General features: G+C 38.9%; 2 protein-coding genes across 2 annotated transcripts in view; both read left to right on the top strand.

Annotated features, from left to right (window-relative positions):
* The window catches only part of LOC124150641 (protein inscuteable homolog), a 28,579-nt gene extending 21,276 nt beyond the window's left edge, over positions 1-7,303 (top strand). The window contains exons 11-14 of the mRNA XM_046522599.2: positions 1,087-1,262; positions 2,425-2,650; positions 3,461-3,537; positions 4,708-7,303. Coding sequence (XP_046378555.2) covers positions 1,087-1,262; positions 2,425-2,650; positions 3,461-3,537; positions 4,708-4,839 — 611 coding nt within the window. The 3' untranslated portion in view covers positions 4,840-7,303. The remainder of the gene's footprint in view (positions 1-1,086; positions 1,263-2,424; positions 2,651-3,460; positions 3,538-4,707) is intronic.
* A 6,474-nt stretch (positions 7,304-13,777) lies between these two features.
* LOC124150642 (multidrug resistance-associated protein 1-like) overlaps positions 13,778-23,957 on the top strand; it is a 53,119-nt gene continuing 42,939 nt past the window's right edge. Inside the window, exons 1-3 of the mRNA XM_048384061.1 lie at positions 13,778-13,946; positions 21,909-22,085; positions 23,349-23,480. Coding sequence (XP_048240018.1) covers positions 13,914-13,946; positions 21,909-22,085; positions 23,349-23,480 — 342 coding nt within the window. The 5' untranslated portion in view covers positions 13,778-13,913. The remainder of the gene's footprint in view (positions 13,947-21,908; positions 22,086-23,348; positions 23,481-23,957) is intronic.

Raw genomic sequence — 23,957 nt, 5'->3', positions numbered from 1 at the left:
GCCTGGTCCAGACTTGATTATTTTTCAGACTACCATCATATAGCTGGAATATTGCTGTGTGCGGTGTTAAACAACAAACAACAAACAAACAAACCATGATGTAGCTGATAGAGTCTCTACCCAGAGAGCGGATGGTCGATTGTTCGATCCAAAAGATGTTGAACCATGATACTTGTGGTTCCCTGACATTCAGCATCAAGGGGATAAAACAAGGACTGGTCAGCTTGGAGTCATTTCACTGTGCCTGACTACGTCATCCATGGATAAATGAAAGCTCATGTTTATGAATTGTTATACAATCCTATTTTAACGACATTTTGTTAATTATTTTGTTGAGTTGGCAGTAGGGGGCACGGGTGGCCCAGTCAACTAAGGCGCCGCGATTTCGCTTTGCAGAGTTGCGTCCCTTGGGCACGCTAGAAACCTTTGATTGTGGGTTCGAATCCCGGTTCGCCCCGATTATGTTTCTAGGTTTGTCAGCACCATACCCGTGCTCATGGGTTTCACCGAAGTGGTAAACGTCGGAGACCTGCATCACTTCGGGCTTTCCTCCCACATTAAGCTGACACGCCGCGATAATACTGGAATACTGTTAAAAGCGGCGTTAAACCCAACTCATTCACTCACTCATTGACATGGCAGTAGAGTGCTTTTTAAAGTTTGGTGTTATCCAATCAAAAGACTTGTGACAAGAGCCAATGAAACAGCCTGCGTTAATAACACCTGGTTTATCTCCTAATTCCTAAACACTTGTGTAACATGGTAATCATTAGGGCTGCAACTTGTCCAGGTACTTGGTCTTAGTATCTGCTCAAATGCTACAATGACCAGTGACCAAATTCCTGTCAAATTAAATATTATAAGAGTTGTCTTTAAAGAAATCTGTGCATATGACATGTTCTTATGGATCTTTTAGGTACAGGCTATGTAAATGTACATGATTGCATATATTCATAAATATTCGATTCTAGTGGCCACGAATAACAAATTCAATTCATGATTGGATACGGTTCGAATCACCGAATGCGCGAGTGTCTCGTAATGGCCCTAGTAATCATGATACATGAAAACTGCTCTGTTTTCCAGTTCTGTGTCAGAAGACAAGCTCCCATGAGGTTTTCCTGCTGGCGACCGCCGCCGTGGCTAACGTGACATTCATTGACACTCTGGCATGTGAGATCCTCCATCAGAAGCAGGCTCCGCGCCATCTTATCAGACACTGCTCCATGTCCAAGGCTTCGTCCCTGTTTGCCAAGGATCAGGTCAGGCTGTTTCGACTTAAGTGTAACACCATCTTATTACTTTTGTTGTCCTTACATGTGCATATATGTGCTCTCTGCCTCATAGCATTCATTCACATGATGAAGGAGTAAGCATATGCTCCGAAATGTTGTGTTTCCTCATGATAAAGAAGTTGACATCCATAAATTCTCTTCTTAAACACCATGTACAGTAGAACATTGATAAAACGAACTACAAGGGACCAGAGAAAGCAGTTTGTTATATCTGTTGTTCATGATACACATTTTCTCTTGGAAACGTCTGCCATCTTGGATAAAACAAAACACAATACACGTAATTGCAGCATTGACTTGTATCAGCTTTGAACCCATCTTGCATGTCTTCATCCATCTCGCTTTTCAACAATCTACTGGACAATGTCGTCATCACTCGCATGTTCTGCAACAAGGATATCTCTGTCAGCGTTAATCTGTCACCCCTGATTGTATTGATTTGCCACGATTGTGTTGATTGCGCACAGGTAATTCTCAGTGACACTTGACACTGAGTGAGATATCTCAGTTCGTTATACACCTCACTAATTAATGGTAGATGGGCTTGTCAGTGATCAGATATCAGTTCACTGTATCCGTTTTAGAGAGTTTGTTATGTATGTACATTTTATATGATATTTTTTTAGATAAATCAGGGATTTTTTAACAGTCTGTTGTATCCGTTTGTTCTCTATATCCGTGTTCTACTGTAGTTTTATAGTTTAGAGATCACCTGATTGAAGGGTTTCCAAGGGGTAACTGTGTAACAAACTTGTTAAATTCTGATCCGCATGTCATGACTTGTTTAATACTTATCAGTTAATCACACCACCTTTCAGTGATAGTTTGATTGTATCACACAAGCTTGGATGCAGCTTTTGGGGTGCATTTAGTGATACAAGTGCTAGATAAATGCAAATTATCTGGTTATTATGTTAAAAACATGTCACCAAGTGGATTGGTTATAGTGGTATAATATGTTCACACTCATATACCTTATCATCAACAAATCTTCCAACTGTGGTCACATAATGTTTTTTATGATTCAAAATGTAGGTGCTGCTGTCTGTGCAACCCACTGTCTGTCATGCGTTATATGTGTGTATGTATGAAGTGTGTACAAATATTGTAATGGTGATTATCTTTCCAGATTGCCACAGTGTTAGCCAATATGGCTGCTGTCATCACTTGTCAGTCAGGGATTGCAGAGAATTCAGGGATAGAACTTCTGGTTCAGTTTCTTCATGAACGACCATCATCGTACAGAAACACAGCGGAGGTGGCCGCATGCGAGCGTGTCCAACAGAAAGCTGCCATCGCCCTGACTCGACTGTGTAGAGAGGAGAGATATGCTCGCAGTATTGTCAAGCTGAATGGTGAGGCATTGTAACTGATATACCATATTTGTTGTTATAAGAACCCATATTTAGAAAATGAATAAAGATGGATGCGTCTTAAATCACCCAGAATGAATTAATTTGTTTTCAGAATTCGAGCGATAGTGAACAAACTCAATTCAAATCAATGAAACTAAAACATTTTTGATAATAGGCACAAGGCAATTGCATACCACCTCTCCGTGGCTGTTTTCAGTAAAAACTGTAATATACACCAGAAAAAATTTGGACTGTCATCTAAATTTTCGGTCTTTGTAGGGGTTACTTATAAAGACTTCTTACAGCCTGAAGCATTGCAAAACTGCTTCAAAATTATAGCCCTCAAATACTGCTGGTCTATGAGGACTACCATCCTTGGTATTCTTGCCCTCATCACAATTTAGTAGTCTTGGGCTAGCAGACTAGTGTCTTGTACCTGCATCTATTTGTTCATCCCTCACACATAAGCTGCACCACCATGACATATGATATTGAAGTACTGGTCAAAGGGGGATTAAATCAAGGGGCGGATCCAGGATTTTAAGTGAAGTGGGGTGGGTTCCACTTGGGCAGTTTAATGGATGTCTATTAGCTGAGTTTTATATGATATTTTTACTTTAACAACTAAATCAACATGTAGGAGATGCGTATACAAAATGTCAGATGTTAAAAAAGGGGAGTTGTGGCCACCCCTAGATCCATCACTAAAATCAAATTTACTTCCTCACAGCGTCAAGCATGGATACAGCTTTTTTGGGTTGTGCATTTTGTGGATCTGCTTTTACTAGTGAACATGTTTTATGTATCCAGGTGTCCCTCGACTAGTTCAGCTGTGTCGCTTTGTCAAGGAGAGAAACAACAGTGATGCTGTTCTTGTGGCCTGCCTTGTGAGTAGATTCATTTCATGGAAGTCTTCCATGTCTAACAATATGGAAATATCAGGGGGAGAGACATATACACACTTTATCCCTCACAGAATGGTTCTTACATACAGCATAATAACTGAATCAGTGGTATACTGGCTTCATTCATATTGTCACAAGTGCATTCGCATGATCAAGTTCTGTTCAGAAAAAGTTATGACCCTTCTATGTTCCTTCTACTGACCAATTTTATGCCACCTCTGATATCACTTTCATTTGTTTCATACAAAAATAGGAGTGCCCAGTGAAGATGATCTGATAGATAATCAAGATTTTTTTTGTGATAAAACAGGTCTTACTTAGCGAAGTGCATCAAATCACGTGAGCACATTGATTAAAAAGATGAAAGATTTTCATTGTGATTTTGATTGGACTATGCATGGACTTGTTAGTCCAGCCAAAATAAAACTCCATAATTCCAGCCTAATTTGGCAAGGGTTGAAACTGGACATTTATCGTGAGTTTACTCCTTTGCCTTGGGAAGATTAGGGCCTCAACAATCCACATCCCTAGGCAAAGTTTTTGTAGGCTCTTTGTGGACCTGGGTTAGAATAGGTCCCCCTGAATCTACTTCTTTGCCAAGTCTTTGTAGGCTCCTTGTGGACCTTGGTTTGAATAGGTCCCCCTAGAATCCTCATTCCTAGATCAAGTCTTTGTTTGTTTGTTTTTTCACGCCACACACAGCATATTCCAGCTATATGATCAGTAAATAGTCGAATCTGGACCACAGTCCGATGATTGATATCATGAGCATCGATCCACGCAATTGGGATACGATGACATTCATCAACCAAGTCAGTGAGCCTGACCATTTGATCCCTTTAGTCGCCTCTTACGACAGGCATAGTTGCCTTTTACCGCAAGTATGGGTTGCTGCAGACCTATTCTCACCTGGGTGCAAAGTCTTTGTTGGCCACTTGTGGACCAGGGTTAGAATAGGTACCCCATAACCTATGCTTGTCTTAAGAGTTGATTAAGTGTATGCTTGGCAAGGATCTGTGACTTGGCTTGATAATGCTGACATTTATGTTAGGCAACATTCACTCACTCACTCATCATGATAAAGGCTTGGATCAAGGGCAGCAGTGTATCATCTAGCCCAGCTAATACTGATATACATTATTGTCATTGCAGGCCTCACTACGTAAGATCTGCACAACTGTCGAAGATCACCGCATGTCAGCTCAGGACCATCAGCAGCTCATCCAGCCCAGGCTCATGGACTCCTTCCTGATGTGTTCCCATAGCGACGAGAACTTTGTGTGAACTCGTCATCACTGAGCTACTTCTCTGACTGATCCTCTGTGTATCATCCTTCTGGAATAAGATCAGGATCGGGTGGATGTTGCAGGAGAATCAGCGTGTATGGTGTTTATGCAATGCCCATTGTTCCTTGGAGCAGTTTGATAGTCACTGTCATGTGGACTGCTCAAGAACTGAATGCTGACTTTGTGTAGATGGTTCTGTTTATTTATCCTGTGCGCCCCTCGTTGCTGCAGCATTGCACTGAATACTGATGCTATGGTTCATTCATTTGTCATGCCATGTTTTCCTGATACTGCCAACATTGTGTATATTTCAAAGACAGAAATAGAGGTGACTGTGTGATCTCAGAATATACAGAATTTGTCAAGACCATCCATGTAGTGTATTATCATATCAAGTTGGATGAACGATCATCTGTGTCCCGAACATGACCCTAGCTCCACACATGACATCTTTGTGAGAGGAACCAGAATCTTCTCTTCTCACATTTACAAGGGCGAGACTTCAATGAGTATCTGAACACATGGAAGAAGGTTTAATGCTAATCTAAGGATTTGGAAGGTTTCATGATTATATAAAGATACAGATGAAAGTTTCATGAGAATCTTAGAGTATGTATGGTTTCATGAGAATCTAAGAGTATGTTTGGTTTCATGAGAATCTAAAAGTATGTATGGTTTCATGAGAATCTAAAGATCTAGACAGATGAATCTTTCATGAGAATCTAAGGGAATGGGGGGTTTTACAAATATCTAAAGATCTGGACAGATGAATCTTTCATGAGAATCTAAGGGAATGGGTGGTTTTACAAATAACTAAAGATCTAGGCAGATGAATGTTTCATGAGAATCTAAGGGTATGTATGATTTCATGAGAATCTAAAGGTAAGGGTGGTTTCACGAATGACTCAAGATCTCGACAGATGAATGTTTCATGAGAATCTAAGGGTAAGGGTGGTTTCACGAATAACTAAAGATCTAGACAGATGAATGTTTCATGAGAATCTAAGGGTAAGGGTGGTTTCACGAATAACTAAAGATCTAGACAGATGAATGTTTCATGAGAATCTAAGGGTAAGGGTGGTTTCACGAATGACTCAAGATCTAGACAGATGAATATTTCATGAGAATCTAAGGGTAAGGGTGGTTTCACGAATAACTAAAGATCTCGACAGATGAATGTTTCATGAGAATCTAAGGGTAAGGGTGGTTTCACGAATAACAAAAGATCTAGACAGATGAATGTTTCATGAGAATCTAAGGGTAAGGGTGGTTTCACGAATAACTAAAGATCTCGACAGATGAATATTTCATGAGAATCTAAGGGTAAGATTGGTTTTACAAATAACAAAAGATCTAGACAGATGAATGTTTCATGAGAATCTAAGGGCAAGGGTGGTTTCACGAATGACAAAGAATACAGATTAAGGTTTCATGAAAATCAAAATCATGTTGATGGTTCTATGAGTCAGGATGCAGATGAAGTTAAAGGAAGTATGCCATGGTAAATGAATTTTGCTGCTCTGCTAGCATCTCCTTGAAACCAGTAACGATGGACTGTGTGTGAAGATCATGCAGCTGGTTAAAATATGTCATCTCAAGATAAATAGTACATTCCTTTTGAAACTGTGATGAAATTTACAATGATTTTATGATTGCCCGATGCCACCCTAAAAAATTGAAACATATGATATTGTAATATTGATATGAAAAATGTAACTGTGGTTGTGTCGGATTATGAATGTGATATCTCAGGATCAGTCCATGACATTCCTGTTGAGTATTGTTGATGGATGAGTTTATGATGTCTACACTATATTGCTCAAGATGCAAACTCAGGCTTCCAGAATGGCAACTTGCATGTATTTTTATGAGAATATTTCTCATCATGGCAAGCTCCTTGTTCTCACATTGTCACATTGCCAAGACATAAGCTTCCAGCAAAAGTAACTTGCATGTTATTTTATGAAAAATATTTCTCATTATGTTACGCACATGTTTTTACTTTGCCAAGAGACAGGCTTCTGGCAAAGGTAACTTGCTTGTCATTTAATTACAACATATTAGACATTAAAGTTACAGGTAATGGTTCCAACTTAATTAACTAGATATATCACTTTTGACGATAGAAAGTTAGTATCCTGAGAAAATGAAATTTCCTATGCTTAACATTATTGGACCAGCTTCGGGTTTACAGTCAATATATTTGATAAGATGATGTGTTAACAGATCCCTTTCTTCAAATGCAAGGTGTCACTGCAGTGATGTTGGTTCGAAAGAAAAATACACATACATTGTACTGTAAGCATGGCAAAACTATGTATTTTTCTTCATGGGTTAGGGGGCATGGGTGGCCTAGTCGTCTAAGGTGCCGCGATTTGCTGTGCAGAGTTGCGTCTCTTGGCTACGCCAGAAACCTATGATTGTGGGTTTGAATCCCGGTTCGCCCCGCTTATGTTTCTAGGTTTGTCAGCACCATACCCGTGCTCATGGGTTTCACCGTGGTGGTAAACGTCTGAGACCTGCATCACTTCGGGCTTTCCTCCCACATTAAGCGGACACGCCGCGATATAACTGGAATACTGTTAAAAGCGGTGGTAAACCCAACTCACTCACTCACTCACTTCATGGGTTAGTGGATAATGCTGGCCGGGAGATGGGGGGAAAAGTAAGTTTGATGAAAGCTAATGTCAGATGTTTTTTTCTCTTTTTCAAGTATTTATCTGAAGACTTTTACTACATATTGATGGTTGTAGTCTTATGTATTTTTCATTTGTGTCAATATGTAAGTTTTTGCATTTGTCAGAAATAATGCAAATTTTCAGATTATTATTTATCTCCTCATTTCTTATTTGGTGTTGTCATAACTGTAGTGTATGCCTAAATGTGACAGCTATGTAGATAAAAGTTAAGGTGATTAAACCTTATTTATTTACATTTGAAACTTCAGGTCAGATTATTAAGATTTCATACTTAAAACACACTTTGTTTGTAAGAATTTGTTTGGTCACAAGAACTTGGAGGTATCAAGATATCTTTGTTAATATTTTTGTATGATTTGTTTGATGTTAAATAGAGAGGTGTATTTACCTGTCAATCATTTCATCACCTCTCGGTGGTTGTCATGGTGAATTACAAGTGATGATGATGCTCATTACACATGTGCCATATACAGAAGGTCATTCTGAATTTTAAAATCCTTTTCAGGAAGAATTATATCTTAAGGAATACTGTTGAATGTTTCCTGAGTAACAGAAAATGTTTTTTTTAATATTTGCTCGTATTATGCTCCAGTATTTTTAGGTATCAACATCATTGATCTTCCATTCAGTATGTTTATTTGTAGTGTTTATATATTTTAGTCATGAATGTTATATATGACTTATGGTTTTAACAGTTTATGCTAACTATCAAAAGAAACGTAACAAGTAAGTTTTTTCTTATTCTGTGATAACCTAGAAAAGAATCTTCAAAATATTTATATTTTATTTTTTTGTTTATGGTTCCACCAACCATAAAAGCAAAAGTTGGTACAAAATAAAAAAGCAGGGTGACAAGGGTTTAGTTTCGTGCTGCTCACAGTAAGGATCGCTTTGATGATAAAACTTACAATGAAATGCTGCCATCATATTTTTTATTCATAATTTTAATAAGGACCCAAACCAGGCCACAAATTTTTATTGTTTTTTTCACTTTCCAATCAAATTGAAACTTAAAGATGCTTAAAAAATTCATGTACAATGAATTTTATTTATTTATTTATTTTCGACCTACCGTCCAATTTTTTCAGTATCAATCTATGAACAAACAAAAAGATGTCTGGCCTTAATAACCTCATATGAATAGTTTATTATCTGGCCATGTTGAAGTAGATGAAGAAGTATTACCTCCTTCACTAGTTGTAAGAAACAGTCCCAGAATGTTTTGCATCAAAATTCTACATACTCAACAGTCTGATTTTTCCAAATTTTGTAGTATACCGTATATCACCCTCTATAAAGCGACTCCACGTATAAGGCGACCCCTCTGTACAAGACTTCAAAATCGATGCTAATGTATACATCCCATCTGTAAAGCCAATCAGAATGAAGCACGTCACCCGCACATACATTTGCCATAAAAACGTGTCTGTCTTCCGCAGAAAGAAATAACATCGTATCCCTTCAGCAAATTTAGGGAAATGAACAGATCATAACTACAATGTATTAAACTTGGTCAATACAAATTTGAAATTTTAGATGAAACATCACTAGACATGATGATTTACCGATTAAATTGTATTTCCTGTTCTGCTTGGAATTGTTTTATATGCAGAGATTAAGATTACCATGTGAATTGTCTTAGCTGAAAGCATTAATAATTCTTCAATGTTCCATACAAAAATCAGGTTATGTAGGGAAAATAAATATATGGGCGAATGGTCTGAAAAACATTTTTTTAAGGATCGACTTTATGTTTGTATGTTTTGGTTAAAATCGACTGTGTGTCTGGTATATGTTATATCAGTTTGATATTAAATCCGACAATTTGACTCACGACAATTTGAGGCCATGTCTAGGATAGAATATTTAGAATATTTATTGTGCCAACATTCCCCCATATGACTGCATTGGTAAATTAATCATAGCAATTACTTATCATAATTTCTAAAAACACATCAGCGGACAATGTAGAATTTTCCTGCAATCCTAGAGTCATTCTATATTATTTCATACTTCATTTCTTGGTTACAAGAGCAAATCACTTTTGTTATTTTTTCTAAATATACAGAACCAATTGTTTTAGAAATAGTTTTTTTTAAAGTGTATTATTTCAAGACCACCTGTATTTTTACTGTGGTAAAGTATTAATGTTTTCATTGAGAAATCCTGTAACTGTCAACAGTATTGTTTTAGTATTGTAGTGATCTAGTGATGTCCTTATTACATCTGACATGATCAAAGTTTGTTTCTTTGTGTAGAGCTGTTCTTGCAATGCTTGTAGTGTAAAGATATACACAATACAGATTCACTTTTTCAATTTTATACATGGGGATAGTTTCGTATTACAAAGTATTGAAAATGTGGGCACTGTTACTATTTGACAGAGTCTTTGTAATAATTTATTTTACATTTATTCATAACAAATTAACATTTCAACATTTGTTTTAAAAATATGTTTTAATTGTATTTTAGTGTCAGTTTTCAGTGAATTCCAATGAAATATTTATTCTGTTGGTTGCTCTATGATAGAAATAGGGAAATAAGTCCTCCCTAAGAGGTGGAAGAATCTTTATCAAACAGATAAGTACATGTAGTTGATAGAGGTCACTTCAATCTACTGCAGGTCAGGCTTCAGGTTACAGTGATGTTGTGCTGACCACATTATCTAGTTCAAACAGTTTGTTGGAAAGTTTTCTTGTCATCAAGACTTAATGAAACAGTTTGATGGTTTTCTTGCTTTGTGTATGTCTTGATGATTGAGGCATGTATTTCTTATCTCCCCCTGGGAAGGTATATATAATCTGTTGGTGGTCTCTCACGTGACGAAATGGTGACCTGAATTTGTTTAATGTTTTATGTGATAGTGTGGGTACTACTACTACTACTACCACTACTACTACTACCACTACTACTACTACTACTACTACTACTACTACTACTACTACTACTACTAGTACTACTACGACTACTACAACTACTACTACTACTACTACTACTACTACTACTACGACTACTACTACCTCTTCAACTACTGCTGGGGCAGTCGGGTAGCCTAGTGGTTAAAGCTTTCGCTCGTCACGCCGAAGACCCGGGTTCGATTCCCGACATGGGTACAATGTGTGAAGCCCATGTTACTGTTACTACCACCACCACTTCAACTACTACTACTACTACCACGACTACTACCGCTACTACTACTGTTACTACCACCACCACCACTCAACTACTACTACTACTACTACTTCTACCATGACGACTACTACTACTACTACTGTTACTACCACCACCACTTCAAATACTACTACTACTACTACCATGACGACTACTACTACTACTACTACTACTACCACCACTAACGCTACTACAACAACAACAACTACTACTACTACTACTACTATACTTTGGTAACCAGGTGACATATTAACATTACTTCAAATCATTCTATTTTATCAGTGAATATATTGTAAAAATGTATATGTTGCATTTGTATTACAGGCAGGCAAATAGCCCTAATATTTTCTTTCTAAATTATTTTCTGTTTTTGTATTTGTACATGTATTTGTATTATAAGTATTCAGTGTTTTAACTTTTCTCTATATCATATATTCTAGTATTTCTTTTTTATTCTGTATATTAAACTATTTGTCTTTGACATAAAAGTAATTTATTATTGAATGGTAATTTTACGTGTTACTTCTGTGTGGTATATGTATATACTGCCACTATTTTCTTGCCAATATGATGTATGCAAGAAGTGTGCCATTTACACTGAGAGATGAAGTTTTCAGTGATTCAAGATGTATTTACCTTGCTGTAGTGTGCTGAAGTATTGCTGAAGTCAGTCATTTGTGCAATAACATTTTTATGAAATCTGGAGCAAGTCTTTTGACATTGGTAGTATTTACCCTTGCTGTTGAGGTCAATCAGACACACATAACAGAATATACCCTCAGCATTTCTTACATTCTTTGTGTACATGTATGTCTTCAATTTACCAATAATCAAAACGTGCTTGACTGTTAGTGGCAGTCGTTGTTTGAAAAGTATATCTGTACATCAAAACCCTTTACTCTGGTAGATCAAGAAACCAGAGTCTGAATTAGTATTATTATTTATTTATTTATTTATTTATTTATTTATTTATTTATTTATTTATTTATTTATTTATTTATTTATTTATTTATTTATTTATTTATTTATTTATTTATTTATTTATTTATTTATTTATTTATTTATTTATTTATTTATTTATTTATTTATTTATTTTATTTTTATTTTTTTTATTATTACACATATGACAGAGGGTTTTCCAGGGTCAAGGATGGGGGACATGATGGATAATTTGTGTGCACATCAGCAAAGGGCAAAGACCTCCTTGTGTTAATGGTATTCTGCATCACAGGATGCTTATTATAACCATATCATGGTTCTATTTCTCCGATTATGATGATGATAATGTGTGAACTGTTATTTTATCTGTTTTATATTTTATTATTATATGAAAATAAATGGTGATATGGTATGTGTAGTTTTGTTGTTTATGGACAGATAACGATAGCTTTAAAAACTACTTGTACATCACAATCACTAACATGTAGTGGGAAGGAAATAAAGTGCATGAAGTGGGTAAGTTTGCCATGTTTGTTTGCAACATTCTCACCCCGCTGCCTGGAAACAAACACAAACAGTGACAATAAATCTGCATATATTACGATTCCGCCTGCATTATCAACATGTGTGTATGAATCACTACTAGTGATGATACCAGGTGTTTGTTAAAAGATGAGCGTATCCTGCCTCACTGGTGGTACAAATCACAAATACTCGCAAAGGCAAGGCAATTGTTCACCTCGGAAAAGAACATGTGAACATGGCACAAGTTCCAATTTTGCTATTGGGGGTTTGATGTTATAATTTTTTTCATACAGTCGTGTGGACAATTTCTTGTAACTCTGAATCTGTATGCATGTATCTCTGAATCTGTATGCATGTATCTCTGAATCTGTATGCATGTATCTCTGAATCTGTATGCATATATCTCTGAATCTGTATGCATGTATCTGAATCATGTATGCATGTATCTCTGAATCTATTGATGTATCTCTGAATCTGTATGCATGTATCTCTGAATCTGTATGCATGTATCACTGAATCTGTATGCATGTATCTCTGAAACTTTATAAGCACATCGTTCATAAGCACATGCTCTTCATAGTGCTGGAATTGTACGACCCATTTATTTGAATGTTGCTGACAGTTACCAAAAACCAAAATGCACTCCAATAATTCACACGTGTGTTAGCAGTAGGGATTGAGTGTATTTTTAGCATTATTTGCACACACACATAACTGTAGAAACAAACTGCACCTTACACGCCACCGTATAGCGGTAACGTTTGTTTGATAAGTAGTGTAACTAATTTGAAAGCATAAAAATACTAGTATTTAATCTAATAATATAAGCATACACGGCTTCATATTTTCTAACCGTGGCAATATCCGCCTGCTGTCGTGGTCATGGACTGTAAACACATTGAGTCATATTGATCCGCAGTCGAGTATTGTTGATTGAAAAAGAAGTTACAGAATCCAGTTATTATACTGATTGTGCCAATTGAATAACACTTTTGATATTTCCATCGATGCAAAAACAAGGCTTTGGAATTTTATACGAACTCAAATTCATATAACACCAAATTGCCTTCTTCGTGAATATTGATAATATTGACAGTTCACTATAACGCTTCATCCAGAAACAAACTTGATGAGTGAATAAAATGACTGACCCACTTTATAATAACATTGTTGGTTGCTCATATAAGTTGAACAGGTAATTCAATACATACAGTAAACTACGGTTATAACGAACACGCTTATAACGAACTGACGGATATAACGAACTTACTTTTTGGTCCCGACTACTTGCTGTAGTCATGCTGTATGTGTACTTATAACGAATTACGGTTATAACGAACTAAAATTAGTAGTCCCTTTGAGTTCGTTATAACCGTAGTTTACTGTACATATATATATGTAATTATTTAGATAACAAAACTTTAACGAATTCATAGGTGTAAGCTGAAAATTGTCAACTCAAGAAATCTATCAGTCACTGACAACCATCACGTCCCAAAAGTGTGGCAAAAGGAAAAGTCTGATTTGATCTGCATGTGAGCGAGCAACTGTTGCCATTGGCCTCGCTTCTTGTGCCGTGTGTGTGAATAAAAACAACCAATACAGCCACACTGGGAGATAAGATGACCCTGGTCTGACGGTGAGTTGAGTCACGCTGTTGGAGACACGTGAGACTGGTGTCTCATATTGACTTGTCGGTGTGTCTCCTGGTGGAATGGGTTGACTGAAGCCTTCTGTGATGATGGAGTTCTGTGATGGAGAACCCTTCTGGGTAAATATGGATTTTCATTTGTCACACACAAATATTATATTATTGCGTTTACGCCAATGTTGAAAAGCAGGGGTATTTTTTACCATACACCCCTCACAGATAAGTGACGGTTTATTTGATATTGTTTGACGTTTATTTGACAGAATATGTTTTTGGGCAGCGCTTTGGTGCATGGAAACCTATATGCTTCTGTGCTTGTCAGCGGCGACTAAATGGATCCGGTGGTTAGGCTCGGTGTCATATTATTCCAGTTGCGTAAATCGATGATAATATTGAAAATCACTGGACTGTCTGGTCCAGTCCGCCGTCATATCGATGGAGTATTACTGAGAGTTGCATTAAACAACATAATTAACAAACAAATAAACAAACAAACAAACAAACAAAATGGAAACAATGGAAGAGAATCGCAACACATTACTTTCAGCACTTCCAGTAAACGATTTAGTTTGTAAAACCCGAGAAGAAATTATGTTTTCCAGCATTTGCAGGAACAGATTTTTTTTACAAAAGAATATAAAATGGTCTTCCCCAAAAGGCATTTAAGATTCTTTGGTAACACGTTTCCATCCCAATGCTTCATTTCTAAACAGGTCATAAAGATATTAAACAGTAACAGAAATAAGTCAGCGTGTTTTTAATTTCGATTTTCCGATGTCCTTCAAAAAATATCCGTTGTGTAGTGCAAGTATCACAGTGCTGTCTTTAGTATAATTATTTCTGATATCTTATATGTGATATTCATACTTATCTCTTTGACGTGAATACATAAGTAGAACAGTGTTTTGGGATGGCAACATATTCATACTTATCTCCTTGACGTGAATACATAAGTAGAACAGTGTTTTGGGATGCCAACATATTCATACTTATCTCCTTGACGTGAATACATAAGTAGAACAGTGTTTTGGGATGCCAACATATTCATACTTATCTCTTTGACGTGAATACATAAGTAGAACAGTGTTTTGGGATGCCAACATATTCATACTTATCTCCTTGACGTGAATACATAAGTAGAACAGTGTTTTGGGATGCCAACATATTCATACTTATCTCCTTGACGTGAATACATAAGTAGAACAGTGTTTTGGGATGCCAACATATTCATACTTATCTCCTTGACGTGAATACATAAGTAGAACAGTGTTTTGGGATGCCAACATATTCATAACTATCTCTTTGACGTGAATACATAAGTAGAACAGTGTTTTGGGATGCCAACATATTCATAACTATCTCTTTGATGTGAATACATAAGTAGAACAGTGTTTTGGGATGCCAACATATTCATAACTATCTCTTTGACGTGAATACATAAGTAGAACAGTGTTTTGGGATGCCAACATATTCATAACTATCTCTTTGACGTGAATACATAAGTAGAACAGTGTTTTGGGATGCCAACATATTCAGTGGGCGGCTGCTGGTTGTGACTTTACTGATTGCGTGCCAGGGAACTTTTGTTAATACTGTAGTGTAAATGTTGTGTAATCATCTCCAGTGTATACATTCAAAGATGGGAACTAGATCTTGGCCTTAACATGAAGGAAAAAGATTGGCAAACGATTAATCGTAGCTCCCACAGATATAATGTGTCCTCAAAACAAAATTGGTTCCAACACAGTATAGTTCATAGAATTATACCAACAAACGAGTTATTGTACAAAACAGGATATAAAGAAATGATTTCTTTGCAATTTTGTAAACGAGAAAAACAAACCTTAGTGCACATGTTCTTTGAGTGCTAAATTGTAAAACATATCTGGAACAACCTTACACAATGGATCAAAGACAAAACTGGAATAGAACTAGAATTTTCAAAATTGACAATGTTATTAGGATATCAACAAAAACGAAATGATGTATTAAATCATATTATAACTGTAACACAGCAAAACATTTTGAAATCAAACATTTCCGACTCCATACCAAATTTCCCACACATCAAACAAGAAATAACTGATTCAAATTACATCGACAGAAATAGATTGTAAATTCAGAATATCGCTACACGGTTTTAAGATTAACATGCTACGAAAGTTAAAACATACAAATGAAGAATTGAGTCTATATCTATGTACCCACTGTAAAGGGAGGCAATTAGATTGAGTGAGTGAGTGAGTTGGGTTTTACGCCACTTTTAACAGTATTCCAGTTATATCTCGGCGTGTCAGCTTAATGTGGGAGGAAAGCCCGAAGTGATGCAGGCCTCAGACGTTTACCACTTCGGTGAAACCCACGAGCACGGGTATGGTGCTGACAAACCTAGAAACATAATTGGGGTGAACCGGGATTCGAACCCACAATCATAGGTTTCTGGCGTGCCAAAGGGACGCAACTCTGCACAGCGAATCGCGGCGCCTTAGACGACTGGGCCCCCCGTGCCCCCGGCGGCAATTAGAGGATGAATTTCATGTTTTGTTTATATGTTCAAAATATTCTTCTGTCAGAAACCACTATTTGCCTTGGTTATCCAATGTCCATCATGATAATCACAGTTTATGTAATCTACTCAACTCCAAAAATATCAACATTGTAAAGGCTTTGGCCTTATACTTAAATCATGTATTTAATGTGAAATAAGACTACTTGTATTTATTTTCCTGACACCACGTGACCCAGCAATTATTGTAATTGTAATTGTACTCTAGGCCACATGGTCCAAAATACGGAATAAAGAATCTTGAATCTCTTGACAGAAATATATCATATTCACAATGTAAATACACACAGTTCATGACATTATGGTCTCTCTGTCTCCACCCATTCGTTTAAAACCATGAACTTGCTCAATCCAACAATATGACACTGGAATAGGTTTTGTTTGTTATCATCTATAGATATACTTTGTAACTTGTATGTATATAAGATTGCATGTGAACTATATTCTGTAAACATACATTTTGTGTACTCCAAAAAGAAATAAAATCATAAAAAAAATATCAGTGTATCATGACGTACCACGCGTACATGTATGGCGCTAATGAAGGTCGTGGTGTAAGTGACAGCATTAACCACCCCAAGAGTTACGTCCATTGGGCGTGGCTAAATAACGGGTTCGAATCCCGGTCCGCCCCGATTATGTTTCTAGGTTTGCCAGCACCATACCTGTGCTCGTGGGTTTCACCAAAGTGGTAAACGTCTGAGACCTGCATCACTTTGGGCTTTCCTCCCACATTAAGCTGTCACGCCGTTCTGACGTGACCCGTAATGGGATGTCCTCGGATTTTTGTTTAGTGGTAAAGAAAACTGAGATCTGATTTTAATGATATTGGGGTATGCACAAGAAACACCTTCTTTTAACATGTCACCATGGGTCGGCGATGATTACATACCTTTGTTAGGGTCAAATTCAAAAGTCACGTAAGTATATGACAAGTTCCGTTTCGGAATCATTCACTTGCTATAAACCGTTCAAGGAGTCTTCGGTCGTTGGGGTGGGCTTGTGGGTAAAGCGTTCGTTCACCACCCCGAGGGCCTGGGTTTGATTCTCCACATGGGTATAATGTGTTACCAATATGTGGTGTCAACCTCCGTGTTATAGCTTGGATATTGTTTAAAGCAACGATAACCGTGAATGTGTGAAACCCATACTTTTGTGTCCTCTGATGTGTGCCGAAAACCAAACACACTCACTCACTCACTCACGCCCTTTACCGTGCCAGATTGCGTTGGTTCCTGTCTTTATTCTCAGCTCCCAAATTTAACAGCTCCGAGGTCCCACACAAATGGTAAATGTCTAAAACCTGCGTTACTTTGGGACACCCCCCCCCCCCCCACACACACACACACACACCACACACACACAGACATACACACCATTTGCAAACATAGTGGTAGCACTGACTACTGTTTAAAGCAGCGTTAGGCCCAATTCTCGATACCATTGTGTCTAGTACTAGTCCATTCAAAGCCGGTGACCTTCCCTTGTTATGATGAAAGATTGATTGCCACCGAGACGCGACCACCTGGACGCGTCACAGAGATAGTGGTTCTGGAAGGTCAACCCAGCTGTGGAAGTTTATGTCATTCTGCATCATCTAACCCTTATCTCGGTCACTTGGGCTTCTTGTTACGCTGTATTGTGAAATGGGATTTCAACGTCGCGTTCAAGATTATTGCACTGACATATGTGTATGTATTAGTCCGGGCTTAGGCCAACAATCTGAGATACCATGTCGCGGTAACCTCTCTCAGAATACTTGTACTCAGTCCGAGCCGACCAGTCCGTGTTCTATCCATTCAATGCCGAACGCAAGGCAGCAAAACAACAAGTGCCATCATCGTCACTCAGTCAGTCAGTCAGTCAGTCTGCATTCCTAAAATAATCTGAGGGAGACAATAAACGAGCCACGATACTGCAGTGTTAGGAATGAATTAGAAGGTAGATTTAAAAAAATATTTTTACGAACATCGTGATATACATGTACTGGACATTTATAGAGAAACTGAAACTCAACCCTTTATTTGAATAACATAATTTACAAAAAACGACCCTGACGTGAAATACCATCACGTCTACCAATATGTTTTGTAAAGGGGTAGTTCTCCAACCCTAAATAAAGTAATTCTACGCCCTGCGTCTCTTGATTTTATGTTTAACAAGTAGGTTTCAATATAGAACGATTGTGTAAATTTGAGAGTAAATATCCAATAATGAACAGTAATGAATACCCTAGAATACAGATCGCACCTGACATTTTTTTTATCCTTGTTTCATATTCAAACACAAAGGTCTCTTTATTGCCAATCCGCTGAGCTTCCCAAACAAAGCCATATCCATATCTAAACAATATCGTTCTTATATCATATGACACCTTTAAGCGTCCTATACCATGAACCGTCACCAGGGAACATATCTGCCTAGTGCTCGGAACTTATTGTTTGCTCTGTGTTGGTGCAAAATGCCATTTGTTCAGACGATTTCGCACAATCTGAGGGGCGGTCGGGTAGCCTAGTGGTTAAAGCGTTCGCTCGTCACGCCGAATACCCAGGTTCGATTCCCGACATGGGTACAATGTGTGAAGCAAATTGCTGGTGTCCCCCGCCGTGATATTGCAATATACAGTCTTGAACAGTATACTGTGAACAGGATATGGTCTTGACGCCTGAAGACCCTTGCACAACTATCAGATCTGTTCAGATAAAACTGGACTCAACTGTGAACAATATACTGTGAACAGTATACGGTCTTGACGCCTGAAGACCCTTCTATGACCATCAGATCTGTTCAGATGAAACTGGACTCAACTGTGAACAATATACTGTGAACAGTATACGGTCTTGACGCCTGAAGACCCTTGCACGACCATCAGAGCTGTTCAGATGAAACTGGACTCAACTGTGAACAATACACTGTGAACAGTATACGGTCTAGACTCCTGAAGACCCTTGCACGACCACCAGGGCTGTGTTCCAGCCTTGTCTTCGGAACCTGAGATGCATGTCGGGGACAGATGCTCTGCTCCCTCAACCGATTGCGTACCGTCTTGCAACTAACTGGTCTCATCCCAGGAATTATGTGGCAGTTTGGTATCGATTCAATAGATGCACCAATGATAGCTAAATGCAAATGATCGCTAAACAATCATTGTGATCGCTAAACAATCATTGTGTGCTGTTACTAAAACACACGTGAGAGTATCATGCTCCCAACAAACACACAAACATCCAAATTGTGCGTCGTGCATTAACATGCACATGCAAATTGTGAATCACGACCTTAAATGCGGGGAGATGTCTTCATGAATATGTATTTAAAGATGCATTATCTAATTCCAGAAAAAAGAGGTTTTTCATCGAACCTTATTATACACATTGTTACAAGCATCTTCCCGAGGCAAAGGAGTTAACTGACTATAAAAGTCCAGTTTTCACCCTTGCCGAACTAGGCTAGTATTATGGAGTTACGTTTTGTCTGGACTAACGAGTCTATGCATAGTCCAATCAAAATCGCGAACCGAAATCAAAATCCGGTTCGTAAACTGTCGTGCAGATTTCGATCGATTGCAGGATTTGCAAAGCATGTGCACCGCCAACTCGTTGTCAGCAGATATTTTCCAAATCCTTTCATGTTTTTATTCAAGGTGCTCACGTGATTTGATGCATTTCGCGATGTAAGACCCGTTTTATCACAATATAGATCTTGATTATCGATCAGGTCGTCCTGACTCGGCGCCGCCATTTTGTGTGAAGCAAACGCAAGAGATACGAGAGGTGGAATCTGATTGGTCCATAGGAGAGGCTTAGGGGGGACATAACTCGTAATAGCCACTGGTGGCGGAACGATGGAGCCCAGTAATTCCAGCCTAGTTCGGCAAGGGTGGAAACTGGACTTTTAAAGTCAGTTAACTCTCTTGCCTCGGGAAGCTGAGTTACAAGACACCTACCAGGCCAGTGTAGTGACTCGTTCAATTAGGTGTGTCACCAGTCACACGTGGACAGGGCCTAAAGCGCCAGATCGAGTATGATGGCTTTGTGAAACCTCAACGTTTACACTGTAAAGATTTAATACAACTTCTTTGAGAACGTCTATTTGACAGCATCAGTCTCCATCACTATCTCTGTCTTGAGAGCGACTGTGAACATCCCAATAGACGTTAAGCTTGTTGTTACCCTGCCCGGCACACCAAGGGCAATACCCTTCTTGTTGAATTATTCACTGCAGTTATTTGCTTATTTGTACCGTGCCTGCATTCATATATGCATACGCACGAAGGACTCCAGATTCTCTCTCTCTCTCTCTCTCTCTCTCTCTCTCTCTCTCTCTCTCTCTCTCTCTCTCTCTCTCTCTCTCCCAGATCGACGTGAGGATTGTGATAATATACGGGAACTACCAATCTTAGCCCACCTTTCTTTAAATGGACTTGGCCGGATTCTATTCAGGGAGTCATCATTATTAAACGACGAGTGAGAGTTGTTTATCGTACAATTAAGCACTGCAGGGAGAATAAACCATGAATGGCGCAGTCGTTTATTTCTTATATGAGATATCAACATTATATTCAGCTTTTTTAAAGATGTTGATCAAATGTGCAAGTTTTTCATTTTGATATTTCCCGGATATTCTCACAATCCTCACGTCGATCATCTGTAGCTTTTCTCCCAACATGGTTTATTTTCCCTGCAGTGTTTTCCTGTACGATAAGCAGCGACCAAGAGTAGTTTATTTGTTAGATATATGTATGTAAGTATGTAGGTGTGCACGCATATTTTATTACATGTTGGAGTACCTTCAGAGAAATACCGAGAAAACTTGTTAGAATTTGTCTTCTGATACCCACTCTTGTAGTGAGAGGCGACTAACGGGATCGGGTAGTCAAGCTCGTTGACATGGTTGATGCATGTCATAGTATGTCATTTGCGTAGATCGTGATTTCAATCACTGGATTGTCTGGTCCAGACTCTAAAGGAAATGAAAAACCCCCAAACAAACTAACAATCTATACCTGTAAACATGGTCTGGGGCTAAACCAGGTTTGAGCCCAAACAGTTTGTCTATCTGCCATTCAGTGTGTTTGTAGATCTGTCATTTCTGTCTGTCTGTGTCATAATATAGAGATACCAGATGATGCTTACCCTTCCACTCTGTGACCGCCTCCGTGGTCTAGTGGTAGAGCGTCCGCCCGGAGAGCGGAAGGTCCGGGGTTCGATCCCCGACCGCGTCATACCAAAAGACGTTAAAAGATGGTACTTGTTGTTACCCTGTCTGGCGTTGGCATTAAGGGGCTAAAACAAGGACTGGTCGGCTCGGAGTCAGTATACTGTGTCTGAGTGGGGTATTCATGTTAAACTGCGGCATGGTATCTCAGTGTGCTAGCACTATAAATCGGCATCAGTCCGGACTAGTACAAGCAGCCACACAAACACACACACGTACATGCACGTCGCTATATGAGTGCAATAATCTTGGACGCGACGTTAAAGCCCATTTCACCTCACCTCACCTCTGTATTGCAGGACAGTAACCTGACCCTCACCAGCACCTGGCCCCAGGTTACAACTTGCTTCCGGAACACGGCGCTAGTGTGGGGGCCATGTGGGATGCTGATGCTGACCACGCCCTTCTATGTCTACTACCTCGCTCAGCAACCCCCCAGACGCTACCGGCATACCCTACTACAGCAAATCAAACTGGTATGTAACTATAAATGTCAACGCCAAGGAAAAACCTGTCTCGATTATCCACGGAAATTTAGATTCCAATATGCGGAACAGGCTAAATACTAGTGACAATTAGATGGATAGATCACTGAAAATCAGTGATGAGTGAGTGAGTTGGGTTTTACGCCGCTTTTAACAGTATTCAAGTTATATCACGGCGTGCCAGCTTAATGTGGGAGGAAAGCCCGAAGTGATGCAGGTATCAGACGTTTACCACTTCGGTGAAACCTACGAGCACGGGTACGGTGCTGACAAACCTAGAAACATAATCGGGGCGAACCGGGAATCGAACCCACAATCATAGGTTTCTGGCGTGCCCAAGGGACGCAACTCTGCACAGCGAATCGCTGCGCCTCAGACGACTGGGCCACCCGTGCCCCCTAAAATCAGTGATGTCAACAAGTGTTCGTGGAAAGGGGGAACATGTTTTTCTCTACAGGTACCACCCGCCTACAATAAGACATACAGTAAGACCGTTATTGCAAACACTACGCTGTGCAAACTGTACAAAAGTTTGCACATCGGTTTTTCGATTCATACCTCAATGAACCGAACAAAATACACAGTCAATGCTTATAATTAAATTCGACAACGTAAAACATGTTTTATCGACAATAGTTTGATATATATCAAAACAGACAAAAAATACGAGATTGATGAAAATTCCAGGTGTAGGAATACATACTGTGGCGTGACATGAATCAGGTGATCGTTTAATTTATGCACATAACTTGACACGCCTACACGGTCAGTAGCCCATCAGCGGGGATTAGGATCAAAATAATGTTCATTGGACCTGTTAATTAAGGCAAGAGGCGAAAAGCACTGCAACAGTCAGACTGTAACCGACCGGAAGAAATATGTCCGGGAGAAGGCGGCTGTTTCAAATATCATGGTCCGTTACCGCCAGATTCAAACATTACTTCTCTGATTACGGTAAAACACAGTTGGAAAAATGCAAGTTAGAAATGAAACCCGAAGACATGAAAGTTGAACCGAGGCGAGCGAAAAAACAAACCAGGCGAGCGAAACTGCCCGTTTGTCACTTCACAAAGACCTCGTTCGTTCAACTCATTCAATCCTGTCACAATTTATACATTTCGTAAATGACCTCAAATGAAATATGACGAGGCTCCTGCATCTTGACACTCTCACCTCGATGTTCTGAAAAAGAAAAACTAAAATTGAACTCGACTGACATGGAATTGCAGTTTCTAATTTTCTTCACTTTTTCAGTTTTCCAGCGTAATGCTGATCATACTTGGCGTCGTGGAGATGATCAGCGCGTTCTCGGACAAACAGGATGGTGGGCTGTCCGTACACTTCAGTGCGGGCGTCACTGCGCCGATCATAAGGACAATAACACTGGTGAGGACGGTTCTGACTCATTCAGTGGTTATTCAAATTACAGAAACCGTTAAGGCCCATAATACATCATGCGAGTGAGTTAATGTTATTTAACACCACAGTCAGAAATAATCGAGTCATACCGCGACGACCTGCAAACGGCACTCGAGTTTGAACCAGGTAAACCAGTGTTTGAAATCATGAGCAATCATACGATGGCATGGTATACAATGATAAATCACAAAACCCACCCGTCCGACCCCGATATTTTCTCATCTCTACAAGTATGAGATTCTGGGGGCTTATTCTTACTCGAAATCCCTTGAAGATCCGGGTTAGAATAGGTCTTCAGAAACCCATGCTTGCCGTAAAAGGCGACTATTTCTGGTCGTAAGAGGCGACTAACGGGATCGGGTGGTCAGGCTCGCTGCCTTAGTTGATGCACGTCATCGTATCCCAATTGCGTTGATCGATGCTCATGACGTCAGTCACTTGATT

The sequence above is a fragment of the Haliotis rufescens genome, unplaced genomic scaffold (assembly GCF_023055435.1).
Source record: "Haliotis rufescens isolate VD_foot unplaced genomic scaffold, xgHalRufe1.0.p SCAF_5, whole genome shotgun sequence".
NCBI lineage: Eukaryota > Metazoa > Mollusca > Gastropoda > Lepetellida > Haliotidae > Haliotis > Haliotis rufescens.
The sequence above is the reverse complement of the archived record's forward strand: the minus strand, read 5'-3'. Positions and strand labels throughout refer to the sequence as shown.